General features: G+C 34.7%; 1 protein-coding gene across 10 annotated transcripts in view; it reads right to left on the bottom strand.

The window, feature by feature from the left end:
• The window catches only part of CCSER1 (coiled-coil serine rich protein 1), a 1,297,084-nt gene that overhangs the window by 581,051 nt on the left and 688,724 nt on the right, over positions 1 to 27,309 (bottom strand). For 6 of the 10 annotated variants that reach the window (XM_082391649.1, XM_082391652.1, XM_082391654.1 and 3 more), the window contains one exon: positions 8,564 to 8,641. The exons of the other annotated variants lie outside the window; for them this stretch is intronic. In XM_082391649.1, the coding sequence (XP_082247775.1) occupies positions 8,564 to 8,641 (78 nt within the window). The remainder of the gene's footprint in view (positions 1 to 8,563; positions 8,642 to 27,309) is intronic. 10 annotated transcript variants of the gene reach the window in all.

Below are 27,309 nucleotides of genomic sequence, written 5' to 3'. Positions count from 1 at the left end.
GTATAATCACTATTCTTGCTGCACTTATGTAAATAATCAGGCCAAGTTTAATGAGACTAGACCTATTCTGCAAACGTTTTAGTCTTATTGTGATTGTCTTTGGTAAAAATGAGAGTGATTATAGAGGGAAATGTTTTTAGTAGCATACCTTTGTGGATATTAGATTCTAGTCCTATTAATTATCTTCTTAGTATTTTTTTTTTTTTTTTTTTACCTGTAAACTGGAATGGAAACTTTCAGTTTCCTCAAATATCTTGCTACAACTCTTCAAACTCATTTCCAATTTTCTCCCACCCTTCTAACCTGGAATGGGTGAAAAGAAAAGCCCTTTCTTAAAGCTCTGCAAATCGAATGTGAACAACTTGATATAAACTTCAGAGAAATCACCACAACAGCTCATGTATAGACAATCTTCCACGTTTGTTGATATGTGGGACACTCAAAGTTTACCTAAACACCTAATAATATCAGAGACAATCAAACTGAAAAAGATGCTTTGAGCCTGACATATAGAAATCTTGACTGGCTGATGCCTGGACTCAGAAACTGAGTTATAGTTTGTTCTAATCATTAATCCTTATCTTTCTTTTTCTGCAGAAATGCCTCTTACGAAGTACCTGATTGCAAGCACAGTATAGACCTAACATTGGAAGCCCGTTTGCAAGACCACTCTTGAAATGAGACACAACAGTTTAACTGGACTGACCTATTCTCAGGACTAAGACACTGGTTCAGTGAAATAATGGATCAAAATATCAACTCAGTTTCTGAACTGTGGGACTTCTTGGGGAAGTTTTAAAGGCAGGACTTAAAGGGAGCAGAATTTGACACCCTAAAATATGTCTCTTTGGCATAAGGATCATCTTAAGCTGATTATTTCTAAGTAATTGCAGACACTGGAGAAGCTCTGAAAACTGAACAAAAGTTACCCTTTTGTAAGAGACATTAACATTTATAAGGGAGACCTCTACTTTTAAGGGTATCTCCCGCTCTATACCCAGAAGAGAGGATGACTAAATCTCTAGAAACTTTTATCAATGGAGAAGGAAACTTATCAACTTAAGTATGCCAAACAACCATACCCTTGTTTATTCTACTTTTTCTTTTAACCTCTATAACTGGCCTCCCTGCTGCCCAACAACTTTCTTTTGTCTTTAGCTGGAGATGGTATTTAAGAAGGTAGCTTGGGACATTTCGGGTGTTAACTTAGTTTTCCTGTGTATCTCCCATCTATACCAGATGTACACATGTTACTAAACATGTTTTTGTTTTTGTCTTATTACTCTGTATTATAAGGGTGTCTCAGCCAAGAACCTAGAAGGGTAGAGGGAAAATTATTTTTCTTCCTCTATACAAGTATTCTCAAGTTCCAAAGTATGAGTTAAGTAGCTGAGAAACTTTTTGATAGAGAAAGACCATTATGAGTGCTAATGATCTTGACAGATATTATCCTATTTTGTGCTGCTGAAATCAAGTTACAAGTAGGAGATTGTCAGAGAACAGCAGATATCATAAGAAAACTAAAGGGGGAAAAAATGAAGTAATTTAATTAATTAAATCTGATAGCCTGATTAAACAAAGCCTCAACCATGACAAAATAGAAAAGCCATCAGTTGGTATAATGAAAAAAATAAAGTACTGTCACATCCTTATGCTAAGGCAAAAAATTGCCATCATTATCATTTCAATTTAGAATATATGGTTTTATGATTTCTGCATATTGAAAAAGTAATGTTCTTAGGGAGTCATTGTGACTATTACCTTTAAAAACATTTAAATATTAATTCATACAAAGTGTAATATAATTGGATCACAAATATACTCAGCCAATATTTGTATGAATCCAATTTAATCATATTAAAATTCAAATAGCCATTTAAAACGTATTAGTATATAATTTGTTAATTCTTATTATATACATACAAAAGTTTAAAAAACTTTGCATCTAATCCTACCTTCTATAATAATAAAAGTAGATTCTTTTTTATACCTATGCCATGCAGGTGTTTCTCTGTGTGTATTGAGAGACTATGTGTTTTGGTGTATATATATATATATTTATCTATATAAATATTTTGTATTTATATTGCAAAGATGTGTATATATATATATTTAAAGAATAAATGTCCTTTTACAGATTTTCCTGATTGTAGACCACATTAAACGAGACCATTGCTTTCCCTAGAAATAATATAAATCTCCAAAGATTTACATTGAACAAGTACTTGAACAAAGTCTTAGAGCTTAAATTAACACAAATTATGATTAGCTACAACTGCATAGTACATCATAAACAGATACTGAGAGATGCCCTTAGCGTATACACTGTGTTTTCTTCCTTCAGAAGGGACCCCCTATTATGCAATGCCACTTAACACACTGGAAAATACTAAAACAACTTCTGAAGTTTTCTAAGGCAAATATTTGAAATTTTGAAGTTAGATTTCCTATAGAAATGGCAATCTATGAGATGGAAGTAGAAGTGGGTTGGGAGAAATTTTCTTTTCAACAAATATCTACTTTTCTTCTCTCCTATCAATGTTATCACAGAATCAACATAACTTTAAGCAAATATGATCATCACTATTAGTAGATGAAGAGGAGCAAAATATACTAGCACAAAACGTGCCTCTTTGGCATATGGATTATCTTGAGCTAGTTATTTTTAAGAAACAGCCGGAGAAGCTCTAAAAAATTGAGAAGTTACCCTTTGTAAGAAGAATTCACATTTTTTAAGACAAACCTCCATTTGTAAGGGTGTCTCTCCCTCGGTACCAGGAAGAGAATGACCAAATCTCTAGAAAATTCTATTAATGAAGAAGGCATCAACTTAAATCTGCACAACAACCATACCCTTGTTTACTGTGCTTTTCCTGGTAACCTCCCATTGCTGCCCTCCCTACCCCCATCTTCTTTGCCTTCAGCTGGAGGTGGTATTTAAGGTGGTGGTCTGGGCCATTTCAGGGAATTACTGTTTTCCTGGGTATGTCCCACTTATACAGGAAGTATACATGCTACTAAACTTCTGTTTGTTTTCTACAGTTATTCTGTCTCTATTATCATGGCGGGCAGTCCTCAGCCAAGAATGTTAGAGGGAAAGTTATTTTTCCTTGCCCACATAATTTAAGCTATATAAAATATTTGTGGGTGTGCTCTTTTGCTTTAATGAATATTTTTACAATTATAAGAATTTTCATAGTTAACACTAAGCCTTGTTATTTTCCCCATGAGAATTTCAACCACAAATTCACTTAATGGAAGAATTATCAGTTTACTAACACCAATTCTATGTAGCCAGAAATGAATTAAAGACCTGGAGACATTCCAGGAATGATCTAGCTCCTACATAAAGATTCAGAATTTTAAAAGGAACCATTCAATGCAATACTGTTAAGGACAACTGCATGTTGTCACCCATGTTTTAAAATCACTGGTTGTCTATGCTGACTTGCATTTAATATGTCTTCTAAAAGGCACAAAGTAGTCACTGCAAAATATTTGTTAGATATAACAAGGAAATATAGAATAAAAATGTAGGATAGCAATATGTACTTCTGTATGACTTTTGTGAATAAAGTAAAACAATGCATACTGATTTGTTACTGATTTTTAAGATTATAAAAATATCATTAGAGTCTTCGTTAATCTATTCATTTAATTTTCACCAAGTAATTATTGAGTGCTTTCTTTCTTTGTTCACTGTTAGTAGCACACCTCTGATAAATGGGATGTGCTGATATACAATGAAGTGCAACTATACATTTAAAGTTTATAGATTCAGCTCTGCCTGGGCTGGAAGAAGAGTGGTACACAGAGAGAGAAGAGGATGGAGAGAGGCATGCAAAAAAAGAAAGAAGAAAAGCAAATGCAATTTACATAGTATAGTCGATTCGACAGTTTGCTTCTCAGGGCCCCTGCTAAGTGAATACGATCTAAGCGGCTGAGCAGGCTGTTCCCTCAGGTGGTCTGGGTTCCCCTAGTGTGAGTCTCCTGATACCCTGGGTCTGATTCTAGGGTTTAATGGTCCAGAATGCTTTTTTTTTTTTTTTCATATTGCAGGGCCTCTAAAAGAAGCAAACTATTCTTATCTAGGGCTGCAGCCAAGATACAGCAATTTGTTCTGACTGAGGGTCTTTGAGGAGTTGCAAGGAGCACATCACAAAAGGATTTCTGGCTAAAGGTGATTTTTCACCTCACTTCCTTCAAGTCTTACATCTCACACTTCATCCTCAGACCTGCCCAGGTCACTCTATTTAAAATTTTTGGATCGTAGCCCTAACCACACCCCTACATTCACAATTATCTTTTCCCTGTGTTATTTTTCTCTTTTACATTGCATTAGTAGCTTCTAACATACCATACACTTTACTTATTTATTATATTTTTTATTTTAAGTATAATAAAATGCAAGCTCCCTGCGGGATTATTTGTTGTTTGGTTAAAGGATGTATCTCAAGTACCTAGAACAAGGCCTGGCTTCCAGTAAGCACTTAGTAATATTTGTTGAACGATGCATGTATGAATCTCCAAAAGTGGTGCCCTTAGAATTTCACCAATAGATAAGCTGATTCCTCCATTAAATATTAACAAGCACCTGTGGCAGTCGATGTTTCCAGTGTTTTTCATCAATGTTCTTATATGAAAGTTACCCTTAATGTAATATGAAAAACTGTAGTTCAAAAGAAAATCTGGAATATATCATTCAGTTTTTAAATCTGATTTTTTTTAATTTGTAAAAACAGAAATACCTGAGATAAGTAAATATTAAAGAATGAAGCATATTGGGGAAAGGTACTCATCTACTAAACATTGGGGCACACTGATGTATGATCAGGATAAGCACTGAATTTAAGAAAGATGATAGCAACGAATGGATCCAAAATAGGTTTAAGAAACTACAGTTTATTAGCAGCTGGATGAGGGAACCTAATTGATAGCTATTCAATTCTTAGCATTGGGCTTAACCCATAAGCTGACATAATGTGTTAGCATAACACAAAATACTCTCCTGCTCTAATAGCTAATAAAACAATTACAGTAAAAACTAATTACTTTTATTCCTTACATGATGAACTATTTCATATTTGTTAGAACTCCCTGCACACTACTAACTGTGTCGGGAGGGTTCCAAAATTAAATCTAAGAAAAACAGCATAAATTGAGAATACTTAGGTAATTGTTTTGAGTTTTTCAAAATGTGTATTCATAATGCAACTAGTTAAGTAGAAAGCTGCATTTACAAAGTAAATCCCACCATTTGGAAAATGCGTTAAAATATTTGGAGAACACACAGTGCTGTGAGCGTACATTTCCAAACTGATTTATGCTTCACTCATACATGACAGACAAAATGTGTGATGTCACAATTCGGTTGATTTTAAATAGTCAAATGAAAACCATTAATGATATTTAGACTAACAGTGATTAATAGTATTTGATGAAATACCTGGTAACTTTAAAACTCTTAAAGAAAATACGAACAAAGCATTCCTAGTTCAACTAAACACTTCTTTTTAAATATAAGTGTAAAACATATACTAATGAAAGGAAGATCTTAAAACTTTAGTGCTTCTGCCTCTAAGAGCAATCTAGAGACCCTGTGACAGTTCTGAGTCAAGTTCAGGCACTAATCGAAAGGAAAATTTACACCCAAAGTCAATCAGCCACATTTAAAATGACAATCTTCTGTAGACCATCAAAAGGAAGTTAAAAAACTGTCCATAAAGGTGTCAAATTAGTAAAAGGATCTGAATTTTCTCACTGCCAGAATATAAAATTTCACTGTAGCATTTTGGTTGTTCATGCTCAGTTACTTTAACCAAAATGTTATTTGCAGTAGTTCAAACTATAAAGTGTTTATAGGCAGCATATGTGCTTTGTTGAAGTATCTGTTTATACAACTGATGTAATCAAAAGAATCTTGCCTACCACCTCTTAAGGTAATCTTGTAATTGGCAACATTGCTACCTGACAAAATCTATTCATCTTCTCTCCAGTTTTAATAACTCAAGTGACACCTAAGAAATTATTCTTTGATCTTTCAATAAACTAAGCCTGTGCAGACAGAGGAGGGTGAAAGAGGTTAAACTGGCATTGATTATTTAAGACACATTCATCATTTATTTAACAATCTCCCTCATCACAAGAACTACTGTGTTTATAGGTCCTTGCTGAGACGCTCTGAATTTACTTTTAAATAATTCTTGCCATGTGTATTAGAAATCAGAGCACACTGTACTCTAACATTAGTTTCAAGTCTCCTGATAAATCTGTTGCAGGCTAGAAGTTGTTTATTGTACAAACCTTTGAACTTATTCACTATAGTGGATTTTTGGAAATTTCTTTTAATAGTTTTCATTATAATTAATATCTTCTGGGGATTCTATTTCCTTTCTTAAGCAAAATGTGTAGTAACAGCTGTCTTCCCAAGGAAATTATATTAATAGATACCTGTAGTCTCTTATATTCTGACATTTATATCACTGAAACATGATCCATAATGATCTGTAAAGAACAATTTGTGGCGAATATTGACAGTTTTAGAAAAAAAAAAATAAGAGACAAAAAAATTATCCATAATGTGCATGATTTCTACAAGATCTTTCATTATTTTTTCTGATAAATACTATTGCAAATTACAAATAAGTATAGCATATAGTTGGTATATATATCATATTTGTGAAAAACTAAAATGTCAAATTATATTTCCTGAGAAAATGTGAGCAAAATGTTATAAGTCAAAGGATAATGATTCTTATTGAATATAAGAATGTAAAAAATCATTTATAAATAGATATTGAAAAGTATAGAAAATATATTTCAGTCATGAAAAAAGTTACACTATTGATGAATAATATTCCAAATAGTCACACAATTTATCACTTAAAATGCTTTACTTATTTCTATTTTATTTAAAATATTTCCGTCCCCGTTTTTTCAATACAAATTGCCCTAAAATCTATTACAACACTTACATCTAGTTACTGGCATAGGGTTCTAGATGCATATTTTTGGTAATTAATTTGCTGATTCTGATGATTGTCTTAGAATATATCACCAGGAAGTATAAAGTATGAAATCTTTAGAACATATCATTCTATGTTAATAACTACCCAAATCATATCAGAAACTTGTACAAGGTGATCCTTTAAGGACTCACTACCAAAAAATTATTACTCTTTAATCAGTAAAATACATTAAGCTCTCACTGTCAGATATGAAAAGAAGCTACAAATGATGAAGAATTAACTATGATCATGGCTTTTAAAAATTTTATTTACATGTCTGGAGAACCAAATAGCATTGATATAAGAAATTTTGTAAAAACAAGAAAAGTATGGGTCATAGATATGCATTAAAATGCATAGGAAATCGCTAGTAGCTATAACTTAGCTACCTCCCCTATTGAATTATTGTGGTAAACCCCATTTGAACTTAATAAAAAACATTTATTTTTAAAAATATTAAACATTATCATTTAAATAACATATAGCACTGGTATTCAAGAAGTACTATAGTCAGAATATTGATATCTAGAATATTTAGGTATCTAGAATAAACATTAAATGAATGTAAGGGAATAACACAAAAGAAAAGCATAGCTTTTAATGTTTTTTAAAATTAAAAAAATAATGTACATAAATATCTGAAAACAATTTCTTCTGGAATTGAAAACTTTGGTTTATATCCTCATAGAGACAGCTTTATGTTAAATGTTAATATACTTTGAAAGGCAACACAATGGTAAAATCATATTTATGTTATAAACACAAGGACATGCAGATAGACATACATTTTATCATTATACCCCTTCATGAAACTTAAAATTCTCTCTCTTCTATTAATACTTGTCAATAAAGTGGTAAAAGTAATATTAATACATTTTTCTAAAAAGAAGAGATTTCTCACAAATGTTAGATACAAGATAAAGAAGATAATTCCCTTATGTTTCCATCAAAAGGAAATTTAAAGTCATGAACTTAGGCAAAGTGAAAATTTCATTGCTTTATTTAAGATAGGTATTTGAATCAAAGTTGTCCAAAATCATTTAGTGTTACTAGAAGCCATCTTGTATTAAAACATGTTTTATAATCCTATTTTGACAGTTCAACAAGTATTTCACACTGAGAACAAAATGCTAACTTTCAATTAAATTACTTTCTGCAACCTGCACCAAAGCCCAAGAGCTAAAATAGTATTGTAAATTTCTCTGCAAAGCTGTGTTTCCTTTTATGTGCCAGAATGTAATATTAGTACTCTCTTAAAAATAAATTGTCCTAGTATTCTGTCTCTTCCACATGTCTGCAAATTCACTAATTCAAAAGACTGTATTAGAGTTGTTGGTTTAAAGAAATTAATAAGACACTGGTACGCTAGTCGGTGCCTGTAATTATCTTTTTCAGTCCCAGAAGGTATTTGGGGATTATTTAAGAGCAAAAGATGAATGGCGCACCACTAAATCCTATTAAATCAATGCATGGGCACAGCAGCAGCAGAAGTAAATAAGCTGTGGAGGTCTGAATACCAATAAAAAAGATAAAAATGGTTTCATATAGCTACTTACATCATAGCCTAGAAGTTCAGTTTGTGTGGATTTATCTACTCTTGAAGCAAAAGCCTTCTGTAAATGTTGAACTTTGTCCTGCAAAAAAAAAAAAAAAAAAAAAGCAAAACCAAAAACACATTGTTGGTGAGTCATGTGCTTCTACACTAATACTCCCCACTTATTAAAATTTGGTCACTGTACAATTCATGATTCTTTGTGTGCATACTTCGCTCTGACGGTGCTTTACTCATCAGCTTAAACATTTAGAGCTCTAAATTTCAGATCATAATGACTCCATCTTTGGCATCTTTTCTTTTAGTAAAGGAACCACTGAGTCAGGATCATGGTTGAATGCTAGAGACATGATTTGCTTAAATGTGAGATCAAATGATTATACGGTTTTTTGTTAACTGTTGTGTTTTGTTTGGTTTGGTAAATTAAATTGATAGGATTTTACTGATCTCGCTTCAGAGCATTTACATTTAAAATCCAAAACATTTTCAATAAATAATACCATCCAGTGTATTCCATTTAGTATGTTTATATTTTTTTATCTTTATTTTTTTGCTTCTTAATTGTCTCCTTCTGGAATCCACACATTTAGAAATCTGTCCTTTAAGGGATCTGACATGACTCCAATCCTGTTATAACTAAGGGACATAATGCATGAAGGATGTCTGGGATTTCATATCTCAAATGCAAATGTACTAATTCCGATTAACTAATGACTGGGCCTCTGGCTGGGGTCCTCTTATCACTAAATGTATCACTTAAAAGGAGATCTTGAGAATAATTATTGTAATGTGTTCATTGTGTGTCTGGCACAGCTGGGAGTGCTGTACTCACATGATCACATCTCATCTTGGGAGTTTTACTACTATTACCACCCATGCTGAAGGAGAACAATACAGTTTACAAAGTTTAAGTAACTTAAGTTTCCCAAGAAGTTCACGTGATTCCACTAGATTCTGTTTTTGCCTTAAGTTGCTTTAAAGGAGAATTTGTTTCCCTTACTTGGCCAATAAAATAGTTGTATAATATTTTAATGATAAAAACTGATTTAATTCATCATTTAACTTCTTCCAGGAAGCGACGGTGGTCATCACAAACCTCACTACCAACATACAAAACTTGTGTTTCCTCTCCTCCTCTCCTCCCCTCTGCCACCCCTCCCTTCCCCTCTCCGTTCACCCTCTCTTTGCTTTAAATTCTTCCTGAGATATGCAAGTTATCCAAGCTGTTTAACAAAGTACATACATAATTTAGGTAAACATAATTTGACATTGAAATATACAAAAGAAATATTTTATGGACTATTAATGTCCCAACCTTCTAACTTCCCTATTACAAAACTTCTGGTGCTGCTATTCAGACAAAAATGAAAATGGAGATTAGATAACTCAAGAAGATGTAATGTGAAAAGGGAAGATTTTAATTCTTTGAAAAGGATAAGTGAAAATGTGGTCACATTTTCCAAAATAAATTTAAAACAAGAAATAACAAGTTGTGTTTATTTAGACTTCTTTTGGAACTGGGAAGAGAGCAAAAAGATAGTAGCAGGTAAAGGAACAAATAACATTTGCTATCAGTGAATGGTTGTTTAGAAAAATTTTTGAAATGGGTTGGAGTCATAAGTATTAGAAAAATAAGTTATACATCTGTAGGTATATAAATGTTTGTATATGAATCAGAAACTACACTCTAATGCATACAGTGGGGAAGAATAGATAGCAAATACTTCCATTATGCTTTCCCCACATTTTTTATTTTCAAGGGCTTCCACTCTAAAGATAGGAGTTGAAAAGGATTGGTAAACTCTGGTCCATTGGCCTGAGTTTTAAGACTAAGGAAATTTAAATCAAGATAAATGAAAAACTCGAAAAGCTTCATTAACCAAAAGCCTAATAAAAGCAAAACAAATAAACCCTAAATAAAGAATAGCTATCTTCAGAAGTTTTAAAAGAAAAAACCACAGACATTTCTAACGAAAAAGTCACTGCTACTCCCTTTTGCAGGCATTTCCACAACAAAAACATCATATTTGAATTATTTATTATGTATACACTTGTATGCCATATTCAAATGTGGAGAGTAAATTAAACGTTTCCAATTGACTTATGTGCACAAAATTAAGAATTAAATAATTCAGTGTAAGTTTATTTAGTAGGAAGAAAATTTATGAAACTTTATGATAATTTCTATAACAGAGTTAGATTAAATAAAGACTGTATAGTTGTTGGGAGATAAGTCTTAATGAGTCTTTTGAATTTCTGAAAGACAGATGGAAATATATGGATCAACAAATTTAATATATAATAACAAGAGTATTATAGATAATAAAATAGAAAATATACAACAAAAATAACTATTACTAGATGATGGAACTGCAGATAATTTTTATTTCTTATGTAAGAAATGAATATATACTAATTGTGTATATATATATATATTTATATATATATAATAGAGGAATAGAAACAAAGCATCATTATATTTTCATTTCCACACTGATTTGACACAATAAACATTTTGATTAAAATTGATTTATTTCAGTATAGAGAAATAGACATTTCATCTTTCTGATGCAAATGTATTTGCACACCTTAATTCATCTATAATTTTTATTAAATGCACATTATGGGTGTTGTTCAAGGTACAGGGGACATGAAGGGGAAAAAAAAAAAGCTTCTTTTATTAAAAAAAAAAAAAAAAAAAAACTTCCAGTGTGGAAAGATAGAGAAATCAAAGACAATTAGTACTCAATATATAAGGTAAAGGTACTATAGAGAAGCTGGAGATATGTGTATGTGTTGGAGAGAAACATAGGAGAGTTAAATAACTAGAATGCAGAAGCTACTGACGTCCCAACTAAGATGAGAAACATGAATTATTATTAGCCACTTGGAGTGGAAGGGATAGGGGTCTTTCTCAGGCAATGACATTTGCAAATATTTCAAAGTCAGAGAGACCCTTACAAAGATATGTATAAACAGCTACTAGTTCAAACTTGCCTAAGGAGAGACAATGAAAGGGACAATAGTGCGAAATGAGACTAGAGTGGTAAATCAAGTCCATGCCAGAAAGGATAGTATTCTACATCAAAGGATTTTATAGTTACCTTAATTTTTGAAATATTATTTTACAGTGAAAGGCCATAAGAATATTTTAACTAAATTACAACAGAACTTATTTAAATACTTCTTTTCACCTTGTATAAAAGACAGAATTAGAAGGAAGCAACTTGGAGAAGAGAAACAATTGAAGTACATTAAACTTTATTTTTCTGGCCCATCAATAAATTTACACATACATGTGATTTAATGTGGCTTTCTTTCAGTATTTTCCTATGTAAGCAAACATTGCAATACCTTCTTCTAACCCCTCTCAGAGGGATAGAGGAGTATTAAAACAACTCAACTTTTGGTAGATACACTTTATAAATAATTCTATACCCCCAAACAAAATATCTAATTGCTTAAATTTTCCTTTCCAAGCAATGACAATATCAATAATTCTTAACAAAACATACCCTTTTTTCTTATTTCAGATTCATAAAACATGTGTGCTTAGAATTAACAAAAAGAAAAATAACTAGCATATTCTGTGGAAAAATGTAACCAAAATGGGATGAAAAAGAGGAATTTCATTATTTATATTTGCTGTTTTTACACTGCTGACTAATCTGACTTTTGAATATGTGGAAGATGTGAATTTTACATAATATTGCTATATGAATTAAAAATATATATAATGATTTTCTCTCCAAATTTCCAAATAATTTCATCTGACATTAAGAGTAATATAACATCTGTATAATAAAAGCCTGCTACCATAAATGAGTGCATATAAACCAAAGAAAACATGCATAGTTTACAAACTTACTAAGAGTAGTTACTTATATTCACATTTCCCTCTACGTCTGTAATCTTTACCACTACAACTATTACTAACAATAATAGATGCCATTAACAGAATATAGTTATATGCCAGGCACTGTACCAATATATATGAATCCTCTCAAGAATGCACAATGTCTGTTTTTGTCCCTTTTCAAAAGAACAGGAAACTAGTACTTCGGAAGTTGAAATCAGTTGCTAAAGGTCACACAGGCTATTAAGTCAAACAGGCAAATTGGAAAATTTTATCTGTCTCCAAACCTAGGTGTACTTTCTATAAAGATATTCTGACTCTGGAAAAGCTTACAAGTGGTACTGCTGCTCCCATTTCACATACGCAAGGACACATACGAAATGCATAGTTGCTATACAGCTAGTATGATAATAAAACTGCTCTTGATGTTCATCCTGCCTATATTCTCTTATGAATTCTACTAAGTAATTCTGCTTTACTGTGAAAACAATTTAAGTACACTTAAGATTTATCAGTTTATTTCGTGTAAGAGCTACAATCCCATAAAATATCCATTACTATAATCAGCAAAGCATTTTGGAGCATGAGTCAGGAATAAAATGATAAAGTTAATATAGAGTTAAAACACAAAATTGAAAGATGTAAAAAAGCAAACTGAAATAAAAACTAAATGTTGAAAGGCATGAAATCCTTTAACAACAGGATCAGTTCAAGCAGAGTAATCTAAAAGTACATTCTGCTTAAGCTGTTAGAATCATTTCTGGTGTGTGTGTGTGTGTGTGTTTTATGTGCTGGTCAGTCAAAGAAACTGCCTCTACAATATATGTTGTCAATATAAAAAGGCTAGTTCCTAATTTCTTAAATTTAATTTTCATTAATCATACATACATATCTATTAAATGCCTGATCAAAGATATAATAGGTTCCACTGATATATGTACATTTTTGTACTTTCATGTGTGCACATGCAAGCACATGTCATTGAGCAAGGACTGAGGAGGAGGAAATGTGGTTTAAAACAAAAAGACAAAATAATCACAAAGCCAGTAAAACTGGCTTTTAAAATGAAGCCTCAAGCGACTAAGGAGCTTAAGGGAACTGGCAGTTATTTACTTTTATTTTAGAATTTATTTGCATTATTAGATACCATATTGATTAACAAATTATATTTTAAACTCTACCATTTTATTAATCTACATAATTTTTTACATTAAATATGAACATCTATCATTTCCTAGAGCTCTTAAAAAACTACGAATGTCAAATGAAGTGCAGTAAACAAGCTGAAAAGAAAATATTAAATAATCCTAAGAAATAACTTGTTTATTTTAAATTATTTTAATTACCTACAAAGAAGTTTGTGAGATTCAAGACGAAAAGCGGATAATTTTTTAATAGACAGAACAGGCCTACTTGCAGTAGTTAGATTTATAATCTATGACAAGAGGAAACATACTCTTGAGGGTACAGACAAGATGGTGGAGTAGAAGGACTTGAGCTCACCCCCTCTCACCCAAACACCAAAATCACAACTAACTACTGAACAACCAACAACAAAAAAGACATGAATCTACCAAAACAGATATTCTACATCCAAAGACAAAGAAGAAGCCACAACCTGACAGTGGCAGAGGTGCTTTCGCGATATAATCAAATCCTATACCCCCTGGGTGGGCAACCCACAAACTGGAAAATAATTATATTGCAGAGGTTCTCCCACAGGAGTGAGAATTCTAAGCCCCATGTCAGGCTCTCCAGCCTGGGGGTCTGGCATTGGGAGGAGGAGCCCCTAGAGCATTTGACTTTGAAGGCCAGTGAGGCTTGAGTGCAGGAGCTCCAGAGGGCTGGGGGAAACAGAAAATCCACTCTTGGAGGTCGCACACAAGGTTTCACGTGCATTGGGACCCAGGGCAAAGCAGTGACTCCATAGGAGCCTGGGCCAGACCTACCTGCAGGTCTTGAAGGGTCTCCTGAGGAGGTGAAGGTCGCCTGCCACTCACCATGAGGGCAAGGACACTGGTGGCAGAGGCCCCAGTGAATATTCATTGGCATGAACTCTCCTGGAGGTCACCATTTTGGCACTGAGACCTGGCCTCACCCAACAGCCTGCAGGCTCCAGTGCTGGTATGCCTGAGGCCAAACAACCAACAGGGTGGGAACACAGCCCCACCCATCAGCAGACAGGCTGCCTAAATTTGTCCTGATCCCACAGCTGCCTCTAAACATACCCCTTGACATAGCTCTACTCACCAGAGGGATAAGACCCAGTTCCACCCACCACTGGGCAGGCAACAGTTCCTCCCACCAGGAAGCCTGCACAAGCCCGTGGACCAACCTCACCCACCAGGGGGCAGACAACAGAAGTGAGAGGAGCTACAATCCTGCAGCCTGAGGAATGGAGGCCACAAACAGAGAAAGTTAGACAAAACAAGATGACAGAAAAATAGGTTCCAGACAAAGGAAAAAGATAAAATCTCAGAAGAACAACTAAGTAAAGTAGGGATAGGCAATCTTCCTGAAAAAGAATTCAGAGTAATGATAGTAAAGATAATCCAAGATTTCAGAAAAAGACTGGAGGCACAGTCCAAGAAGATACATGAAATGTTTAACAAAGAGCTAGAAGATTTAAAGAACAAACAAACAGAGATGAACAATACAATAACTGAAATGAAGAACACAGTAGAAGGAATCAATAGTAGAAATGAGGCAGAAGAACAAATAAGTGAGCTGGAAGACAGATTGGTGGAAATCACTGCTTTATTCTGCAGAACAGAATAAAGAAAAAAGAATGAAAAGAAATGAGGCAGTCTATGAGATCTCTGGCACAATATTAAACTCACCAACATTCACATTATAGGGGTCCTAAAGGAGAAGAGCGAAAGGGCCTGAGAAAATATTTGAAGAGATTAATAGGAAAAAACTTCCCTATATGGGAAAGGAAACATACAATCAGGCCTAGGAAGTGCAGAGATTCCCATACAGGATGAACCCAAGGAGGAACATGCTGAGACACATATTAATCAAACTGAAAAAAATTAAAGACAAGGATAAAATACTAAAAGCAACAAGAGGAAAAGTAAAAAATAGCATACAAGGGAATCCCCATAAGGTTATCAGCTGATTTTTCAGCAGAAACTTGGCAGGCCAGAAGGGAGTGGCACAATATATTTAAAGGGATGAAAGGAAAAACCTACAACCAAGAATACTCTACCCAGCAAGGCTCTAGAGTTCAGATTTGATAGAGAAATCAAAAAACTTTACAGACAAGCAAAAGCTAACAGAATCAGTACCACCAAACCAGCTTTACAACAATCACTAAAAGAAATTCTCTAGATGGAAAAAAAAGGCCACAACTAGAAACAAGAAAATTACAAATAGGAAAGCTCAACAGTAAAGGCAAACATACAATAAAGGTAGGAGATCATCCACAAAGAAATATGATATCAAAACCAGCAATTGTGAAGAGAGTAAAAATACAGTATATTGAAAATGCATTTGAAATTAAGAGACCAGAAACTTAAAATAATCTTGTGTATATATACAGACTGCTATATCAAAACCTCATGGGAACCACAAACCAAAAATCTACAATAGATAAACACACAAAAAAGAAAAAAGCAATCTGAACACAACACTAAAGATAGTCATCAAATCACAAGAGGACAAAAGAGGAAGGGAAGAAAAAATACCTACAAAAACAAAGCCAAAACAATTAATAAAATGGTAATAAGAACATACATATCAATAATTACCTTAAATATAAATGGATTAAATGCTCCAACCAAAAGACAGAGACTGGCTGAATGGATACAAAAGACGCATATATATGCTGTCTACAAGAGACCCACTTCAAACCTAGGGACACATACAGACTGAAAGTGAGGGGATGGAAAAGGGTATTCCATGGAAATGGAAATCAAGAGAAAGTGGGAATAGGATTACTCATATACAACAACAAAAAAAAACTTTAAAGACAGTAAAAAGAGACAAGGAAGGACACTACATAATGATCAAGGGATCAATCCAAGAAGAAGATATAACAATTGTAAATATGTATGCACCCAACATAGGAGCACCTCAATATATAAGGCAATGCTAATAGCCATAAAAGGAGAAATTGACAGTAACACAATAATAGTAGGGGACTTTAACACCCTACTTACATCAATGGACAGATTATCCAGATAGAAAATGAATAAAAAAATACAGGACTTAAAGACAGATTAGACCAGATGGACTTAACTGATATTTATAGAATTTTCCATCTGAAAGCAGCAGAATATTTGGTAAATTTAAGAAAACTGAAATCATATCAAGCATCTTTTCTGACCACAGTGCTATGAGATTAGAAATCAATTACAGGAAAAAAACTGTAAAAAACAAAAACATGTGGAGGTTAAATAGTATGTTACTAAACAACCAATGGATCACTGAAGAAATCCAGGAGGAAATCAAAACATACCTAGAGACAAATGAAAAAGCAAGCATAAAGATCCAAAACATATAGGATGCAGCAAAAGGAATTCTAAGAGGGAAGTTTATATCAATAGACTCTTACCTCAGGAAACAAGAAAAATCTCAAACAACCTAACCTTATACCTAAACCAACTAGAGAAAGAAGAACAAACAAAATCCAAAGTTAGTAGAAGGAAAGAAATTACAAAGACAAGAGCAGAAATAAATGAAATAGAGATGAAGAAAACAATAGAAAAAAATCAATGTAACTAAAAGCTGGTTCTTTGAAAGATAAATAAAATTGATAAACCTTAAGCCAGTCTCATCAAGAAAAAAAGGTTGAGGGCTCAAATCAATAAAATTAGAAATGAAAAAGGAGAAAATACAGACACCACAGAAATACAAAGGATCGTAAGAGATTACTACAAGCAATTCTATGCCAATAAAATACACAACCTAGAAAATGGACAAATTCTTAGAAAGGTACAACTTTCCAAGACTGAACCAGGAAGAAACAGAAAATATGAACAGACTAATTGCCAGTACTGAAATTGAATCAGTGATTTAAAAACTCCCAACAAACAAAAGTCCAGGACCAAATGGCTTCACAGGCAAATTCCATCAAACATTTAGAGAACAGTTAACACCTATCCTTCTCAAATTATTCCAAATAATTGCAAAGGAAGGAACACTCCCAAACTCATTCTATGAGGCCACCATCACTCTGATACCAAAACCAGATAAAGATACCACACACATGCGCACACACACACACGCACACACACACAATTTTACATGCCAGTATCACTGATAAACACAGATGCAAAAATCACCAACAAAATACTAGCAAACCAAATCCAACAATACATTAGAAGGATCATACACCGTGATCAAGTGGGATTTATCCCAGGGATGCAAGGATTTTTCAATATCTGCAAACCAATCAATGTGATACATCAGATTAACAAACTGAAGAAAAAACATATGATCATCTCAATAGATCCAGAAAAAGCTTTTGATAAAATTCAACACCGATTTATGATAAAAACTCTCCAGAAAGTGGGCATAGGGGGGATATAACTCAACATAATAAAAGCAATATATGACAAACCCACAGTTAATATCATCCTCATTGGTGAAACGCTGAAAGCATTCCCTCTGAGATCAGGAACAAGAGAAGGATGTCCACTCTCACCACTTTTATTCAACATAATTCTGGAAGTCCTAGCCACAGCAATCAGAGAAGAAAAAGAAATGAAAGGAATCCAAACTGGAAAAGAAGAAGTAAAGCTGTCATTGCAGATGACATGATACTATACATAGAAGATCCCAAATATGCCACCAGAAAACTACTAGAGCTCGTCAATGAATTTGGTAAAGTTGCAGTATACAAAATTAATACACAGAAATCTGTTTTATTTCTATACACTAACAACGAAAGATCAGAAATAGAAATTACGGAAACAATCCCATTCACGATCGCATCAAAAAGAATAAAATACTTAGGAATAAACCTACCTAAGGAGGCAAAAGACCTGTACTCCAAAAACTATAAGGAACTGATGAAAGAAACTGAAGATGACATAAACAGATGGAAAGATAGAACATGTTCTTGGATTGGAAGAATCAATATTGTCAAAATGACTATACTACCCAAGGCAATCTACAGATTCAATGCAATCCCTATCAAATTACCAGTGACATTTTTCACATAACTGGAACAAAAAAATACTAAAATTTGCATGGAAACACCAAAGATCCTGAATAGCTAAAGGAATCGAAAGAAAGAAGAACAAAGCTGGGGTAATCAGGCTCCCTGACTTCAGACTATACTACAAAGCTACAGTAATCAAAACAGTATGGTACCAGCACAAAAACAGAAATATACATTCAATGGAACAGGACAGAAAGCCCATAAATAAATTCACGCACCTATGGTCAATTAATCTATGACAAAGGAGGCAAGAATATACAATGGAGAAAAGTCTCTTCAATAAGTAGTGCTGGGAAACCTGGACAGCTACATGTAAAAGGATGAAATTAGAGCATTCCCTAACACCATACAGAAAAATAAACTCAAAATGGATTAAAGACTTAAATGTAAGATGAGATACTATAAAACTCCTAGAGGAAAACATAGGCAGAACATGCTTTGACATAAATTGCAGCAATATCTTTTTGGATTCACCTCCTAATGAAAATAAAAACAAAAATAAGCAAACGGGACCTAATTAAACTGAAAAGCTTTTGCACAGTAAAGGAAACCATAAGCAAAACATAAAGACAACCCACAGAAAGGGAGAAAATATTTGCAAATGATGCAACTGACAAGGATTAATCTCCAAAATTTACAAACAGTTCATGCACCTCAATATCAAATAAACAAACAATACAATTAAAAAATGGGTGGAAGATCTAAATAGGCATTTCTCCAAAGAAGACATAGAGATGGCCTAAAAGCACATAAAAAGATGCTCATCATCTCGAATTATTAGAGAAATGCAAATTAAAACTACAATGAGGAATCACTTCACACTGGTCAAATTGGCCATCATCAAAAAGTCTACAAACAGTAAATGCTGGAGAGGGTGTGCAGAAAAGGGAACCCTCTTACATTGTTGGTGGGAATGTAAATTGATACAACCACTATGGAGAATGGTATGGGGGTTCCTTAAAAAAACTAAAAACAGAACTACCATATGATCCAACAATCCCACTCCTGGGCACTTATCCAGAGAAAACCATAATTTGAAAATATCCATGCACCATGATGTTCACTGCAGCACTATTTACAATAGCAAAGACATGGAAGCAACCTAAATGTTCATCAACTGAGAAATGGATAAAGAAGACGTGGTACATAACACACACACACACACACACACACACACACACACACACACTGGAATATTACTCAGCCATAAAAAGAATGAAGCAACATAGGTGGACCTAGAGATTATCATACTAAGTGAAGTAAGTCGGACAGAGAAAGACAAATATCATATGATTTCACTTATATGTGGAATCTAAAAAAAATGATACAAATGAACTTATATTTATAAAATGGAAACAGACTCACATACTTCAATAAAAAATTTACAGTTACCAAAGGGGAAAAGTAGGGAGGAGGGATAAATTAGGAGGTTGGGATTAACATATACACACTACTATACATAAAATAGATAATCAACAAGGACCTACTGTACAGCACAGGGAACTCTACTCAATATTCTGTAATAACCTGTATGGGAAAAGAATCTGAAATAAAATGGGTATATGTATGTGTAGAACTGAATCACTTTGCTGTACACCTGAAACTTACACAACATTGTAAATCAACTATACTACAATATAAAATAAAAATTAAATTTTGGGCTTCCCTGGTGGCGCAGTGGTTGAGAATCTGCCTGCTAATGCAGGGGACATGGGTTTGAGCCCTGGTCTGGGAAGATCCCACATGCCGCGAAGCAACTAGGCCCGTGAGCCACAACTACTGAGCCTGTGCATCTGGAGCCTGTGCTCCACAACAAGAGAGGCCGCGATAGTGAGAGGCCCGCGCACCGCGATGAAGAGTGGCCCCCGCTTGCCACAACTAGAGAAAGCCCTAGCACAGAAACGAAGACCCAACATAGCAATCAATCAATCAATAAATAAATCTTTAAAAAAAAAATTAAATTTAAGAAAAAAATAAATTAACATAGGGAAAAAAGGAAATGTACTCTTATTAATAAAATTAACAGAGGTTGATATAGGAAATGTATGTAATAGTGATTATGATAGGGATAGAGTAGGATAATTAGTCAGTTTAGAAATCCTACTAGGGGATTAAGGACAGAAAGGGAATTTTAAGGGAGTTTGGGAAACTGTTGTAAGCTAATGACCACTCAAGAAAAGAATACCATAACCTAGCAAAAATCTACACTACCCTGAAGGAAGACCAGGTGCATTCAAGCACCAGACACACTCAAACCACAAATCCTGATAGTTGAAACACAAGACAATAGATATGGGTTCTGAATCTTGTAACATGAAGTCAGAGAGTTAATAGGCTTGAAGAATAGCATTTCTGCATGTAGCCAAGACAGGAATATAGGTGAAAGTGGAAAGAAAAAAAATAGGTGAAATGGGACATTATACCAAAACCTGAGATTAACTACCATATTTTAGTATATGTTACCTCCGTTTTGCTAATATGCATATGATTTAAATAGCATCACCACAGTCCCAGTTACACCATATAAGACCAAAGGAGAACTAAGGATTTAAGTCTTGATGTCTGCCCAAGAATGAGGAAGAAAATAGTCTTCTCCCCCATCTACTTTTTCTTTGATTATAAAAATGTAGCCCTTTGTTCTCAGGGCTGCTGTTCTCCCTTGCCAGCCCACTTCCATCTCTCACAAACATCCTATGCTAAGAAACTCACTCTTTGCCTGCCGCTTTGCCTCACACTGAATTCTTTCTGTGGTGAGACAAAAGAACCGGAGCTCCAGTAAATCCTGACACCAGGTAAGAAGTTTCAATTAAAAGACAGTAGGTCAGGCTTCCCTGGTGGCGCAGTGGTTGGGAGTCCACCTGCCGATGCAGGGGACATGGGTTCGAGCCCTGGTCCAGGAAGATCCCACATGCCGCGGAGCAACGAAGCCCGTGGGCCACAACTGCTGAGCCTGCGCGTCTGGAGCCTGTGCTCTGCAACAGGAGAGGCCATGATAGTGAGAGGCCCGCGCACCGCGATGAAGAGTGGCCCCCGCTTGCCACAACTGGAGAAAGCCCTCGCACAGAAACGAAGACCCAACACAGCCAAAAAATAAATAAATAAAATAATAAAACAACAACAACAAAAAACAAAAATAAAACTCCCTTCTCATTTACCTAATGTACAATTTCCATCAGTTTCAATATACACTAGTGTAAATACCATGACTATTTAAAAAAAAAAAAAGACAGTAGGTCAAGTCCCCTCCTAAGTCAGGGATCATGGGTTCAAATCCCAATCTGAGGTGCAGGTGGGTTCAAGACCCAGACTTTGGGTTTGAGTCCCAATCTGAGTTTTGGCTGGGATCAAGTCCCACCTGAGGAGTGGGATTTCAAATACAGCACCACTATATGAACACATACCTGAGGCTGTTATTATCCAAAGTTTGCAAAAGAAAGTTTTGCAGAGAGTAGATTAGAATTAGGAAAAGGAATACCTTAAACATATAAAAAGTACACAAAGATTGCTTAAAAGAGTATAATCCTAAATTTAGATTCTAAATCATGGATTTAAAGATTAAGTTTATGGAAAGAAAAATAGTATTGAAAGATTGACGCTCTTTAAGAGGAGAAAAGTTAACTTTTAAAATTTAAAAGCAGTGTAATTCAACACAAGAAAGTTCAGTGTTCTGAGTCAAGTTTCAACTAGATATTGGGTGGATGAAAAAGAATTTGAGCATCATCTTATAAAGGACTTCAGTGTCAATAATATAAGATTATTTAAATATAAAGAATAAAAACAAAGGGAAAATTATTGGAAGTTCTTAATGATGCCAGTCCAAGGATAAACTCAGGAAAGCAAAAGCAACATTACTGAGCACATTGATTATTTTCACCCACCATTAATGAGGGCATACCACTGAAGACATCCGTAGAATTATAAACAAGTACAACAGTGACCAAGCAAATCAAACCTCCTCACATAGAACATAAAATTTCTTGGAACTGTCAATAAGATATTAAAATGTATTAATATTTTCTCATTTTCGTTATGGAAAATTGCTAACATATAACAAACCATAGGGACAGTAACACAAAGAATCCCTATGCACTCATTACCCACTTTCAACTACAAACACTAGAATTTAAATTAAAAGTGTTAGCATTAGCTGTATACTTAACAGCTGCACTGGCCACTATTGTGCTTCAACTTACATAAGAGACATTTGTATTACAGGACCCATCCTGGCCATCCAATCACCATGTCTCTGCCCATGGGAAGAGGATTCTCTAGGGATAAGGGAAATGCCACAATCAAAGCCACATTTTCCCTTCTAACCATACTCCAAAACCCTGGAATTCATTGCCTGGTTTAAGATATGACCCAGGTCATTCCTCCTGAGGGTCACCCGAGATAGGGCCATGAGAAAGCTGGGTTGATCACATATGTGTTCATGAGGCTCTAAGGGGCACAATCTAGGGTAGTAAAGGGCCAGGTTAGGCGGGAGCCAGGGCTGGCTCTCTCCACATTGCCAAATTCCTGCACAGAATGCTAAGGAGTCCAAAAAAATCTATAATTTGATCACAGCTTTCCAAGTCATTAGCAAAGTATACTGATCAAGACACAAGGCTAGGGGGACTTCCCTGGCGGTCCAGTGGTTAAGACTTCACCTTCCAATGCAGGAGGTGTGGGTTCGATCCGTGGTCAGGAAGCTAAGATCCTACATGCCTCGCAGCCAAAAAAACCAAAACATAAAACAGAAGCAATACTGTAACAAATTCAATAGACTTTAAAAATGATCCACATCAAAAAAATCTTAAAAAAAAGACCCAAGGCTAGAACATATTTTATTGAACAGTTTTTAAAGCTTGATTTATAACTTAAATCTTTAGATTTACATGCTGTGATCCCCCTTTTGTGTTCTTGCCCTGAGTCTCACAAATGTTAGCAGCTGACTTGTTACTAGATGTGTCTGGTATTTGGTTACCCTACCCTCAGGAAAAGTCTGAAAAAGTTGTAGAAAAGGGCAAAGGGTTAAGGGGTTTATTTCATGTTTAAATATTTGAAAAATGGGTCAAAAATATAAAGACAAACAGAGGAAATGTCAGTAAAGCAATAAAACAAACATCTGGATAACACATTTATTTTCATCTTATTTTATGATACCAGACTCATTGGAAATTGCTTGACATCTCCACAACCCACCACTTCAAACAGCAATGGAGGTGATTTTTTTTTAAGAAATCAGAGAACATACACAGCATATTTTAAATTTATGGAGCTCATTACCCATAAAAGATTGTACAAACTGAACATATACCTAGATTTAAGAAGAGTTTAGGTCACTTAAGAAAAACAGATGGATCAAAAATGTAAATTGAGAATTTCTACAACTTTGGCAATTGAAATTAGTGGAGATATTGTACCCAATTAACTGCATACAACATTCTAGATGTAAAGCATACACTCTTTTTCCCAACTAGAACTGAATGATGTTTTCTGTTTCAATTCTAACAATACTCTTCTAGTTTTCAGATTTTTTTTTCAAAAAGCACATTATACTATATATAAATACCAGCATAGTTTAAGTAATGGTAGATTAAACAAATATATATTTCATTTCTTTGGTGCTTTTAACAGACTAATCAATTTCTTCTAATTTCGTACTCTTCTCAGTAAGGTGGAGCTAACTTTAAAAGACATATAAAAAGGGATTTGAAGGAGAGATGCCTTAGAGCCAGATCCTTTAGAAGCTAGGGGCATGAATTTCCTCTGTTAAAACAGTAGGCATTTAGTGACGGATCAGAAAAGACATGAGAGAAGCTGTGACTGAGAAATACCACCCAGATTGTTTGGGCTTGGCCCCTTCACATTCAAGATACCTGTTAATTAAAATTTTATTTCACAGTCACTTCTTCCTTTTATATTTACTGCCACTACCTGGGGATGAGCAAGGGAATAGAGCATACACGTGTGCCAGGTGTGCACAAGCCAGCACTATCTTTTACTTCTAGCCTCTGTATTGTGTTGAATAGTGTTCTCCCCAAATTCATGTCTACCTGGAACTTGTGAATGTGACCTATTTGGAAATAAGATCTTTGAAGATGTGATCAAATTAAAATGAGATTGTACTGGATTAAGATGGGTAATAAATACAATGTGACTGGTGCCCTTATAAGAAGAGAGACATTTGGACACAGGAGAGAAAGCCATATGAAGACAGAGGCAGAGATCAGAATGATGTATCTGTAACCAGGCAACCACAATGATTGCCAGCAACCACCAGAAGCTAGAAGAGACAAGAAAGCTCCCTAGAGCTTTCGGAGGAAACATGGTCTTGCTGACACCTTGGTATTAAGACTTTTGTCTCCAGAACTGAAAGAGAATAAAGTCCTGTTCATTGTTTTTTTTTTTTTTCGTTTTTTTTAAGTCAGGCAATTTATGGTACTTTGATACAGCAGCCAGAGGAGACTAATATAGCCTCCTAACCGGTATTCCTGTCTTCACCCATACTTTCGCCACTCCATCTTACCTACAAGTAACAGCATAGTAATCATAAAATGTAATTTGGATCACATGACTCTTCTGCTTAAAACCTGTTAATTATATCCCATTCCAATATGGTGGCCTCCAGCCATGTGTGGTGAATAAGTACTTGAAATGTGGCTAGTCCAAGTTGAGATGTGTAATAAGTATAAAATACACACTGGATTTTAAAGTACCAAAAACCCTCATTGATAAAATATCTTATGAATAGTTTTATATTTATTATATCCTAAACAATACCACTTTGGGTATTAGTTAATTAAAGTGTATTTGAAATATTAAATTATATAAATGATTACCATTTGTTGCATGTTTTATATTTCTATCAAGCAGTTCTGGTCTACGTAATAGAAAGTAAACCTTTACCATGATGTACAGCTTCTGCCTCTCCTGGCCCTTATTTATTATTCTAACTTCATCTCATACCAGTCTTCTTGAAAAGTGGCTCATACTCATCTTCTTTCAGTTCCTTGAGTGAACCAAGATTTTTCACACTTGAATTTTTAACATGCTATTTCCTCCATCTGGAATGTTCTTCATATTAGGTGTTATTACTTACTGCCTTAGAGATATCCTATTTAAGGTAGACTCCCATCTCCAGGTAATTCTCTTTTAATCTTTTTTTTTTAATATATACTAAATGTTCATTTCAATTACTTCTTTTATTTGGCTGTTTGCCTGTTTTTGGTGTGTCTTCTGCATTAGCATGTAAGTTCCTCATAGCAAGGATCATGTCTATTTAGAGCCATATTGACATCACACTGTCTAATGTAGTTTTCGGCACATTCTAGGTGTTCAATACTTTTTAATAAATGAAGGAGTAGGTGAAGAATGAGAGATGAGGCATGAGGTTTGAGAGGATTCATCGGAGACCAGCTGGTGAGCTTGACATACTGCAGAACCACTTGCTATAGGAAATTTAATATTAGTGACATGACAAGTCCAGTAAAATTTCTGGCATTTGCATGGTATATAAATTTAAGTGGGGACAGACTGGAAATGATATATAAACTAAGGGGTTATTCTAGTATTTCTAGGCTGTATAAATTCCTTAAGAGAAAAAAAATGGGGGAGAGGAAAGGAAGCAGAAAGACAAAACTGAGGACATTAAAGAATAGGTACAGGACTTCCCTGGTGGTCCGGTGGTTAAGACACTGTGCTTCCCCTGCAGGAGGTGCAGGTTCGATCCCTGGTTGGGGAGCTAAGATCTTGCATGCCACATGGTGTAGCCAAAAAAAAAAAAAAAAAAAAGAATAGGTACAACTCAAACATGTGTCTGAGGATTTGATGCTGTAACATCAGGTAAGAAATATTTTCATGAATAGATTAGGATTTGTTTTTTCCCCAAGAAACCCTGATGTACTCCATCCTTACTCTTGCCTGAATTTTATATTGTGAGTGAGAAATTAATGAGGTGATTCCTCCAATAATGGTAAATTAGGGAAAAAATAACGAATGTAGAAATGTATTCTATAGGAAATCAGGCCCAGCAGAATATTTTTGATACTTCAAGTCCCAAACATTCCCTCATTAATGACATCCCAGTCTGTAACACCCACTTTCTCATTGTCATGGGACCCTCCACACTGCCTGGGCCCATATCTGCAGGAGGGCACTTTGGATAGAAATACTCTTCTGGTTTCTTTCCCTACCTCTCACTCACTTCTCTGCATTCATAAACTGGTAGATGACCTTGGGATAGACAAACAAGCTCTCCTTCCTACTGGCACGGCCTGTCACCGGATGAAATCTCAGCTTGTCCAGACATAAGCTTACAGATTCTGGCCCTGTGGGAGAGGTCTGCAGTTTTCCATTTTTTGGTCAGCAACTCCAGTGGGGCACTTCAGTTCAGATAAGATGGATGCTTACACAGCTGCATTCCAAGCCAGATCTGGGTTGTATTATATTATATTTCAATCTCTCTGAATCTTCTATCTTGCGATTAATTCTGAATTTAGGAGGGCAAAGAAGGATGTTGTTTATTGCCCCTTTTAAGCCTCTCTCTCACACATGCACACACACACACACACACACAGAATCAATTTGTATGAAACCTGACTGCCTGCAATATTGACATTGACATCTTTGAAAGCATGGCAAAGATTCCTCTAGCTTTTTCCGGTTTGATATTTTTATCTAGGAAGGTCAGCATATAATACCCTGCCTATTTTATCATTATGGTTTAAAAATCAGATTCCTG

This window comes from Balaenoptera borealis (genome assembly GCF_965194805.1).
Source record: "Balaenoptera borealis genome assembly, chromosome: 4".
Classification (NCBI taxonomy): Eukaryota; Metazoa; Chordata; class Mammalia; order Artiodactyla; family Balaenopteridae; genus Balaenoptera; species Balaenoptera borealis.
The sequence above is the reverse complement of the archived record's forward strand: the minus strand, read 5'-3'. Positions and strand labels throughout refer to the sequence as shown.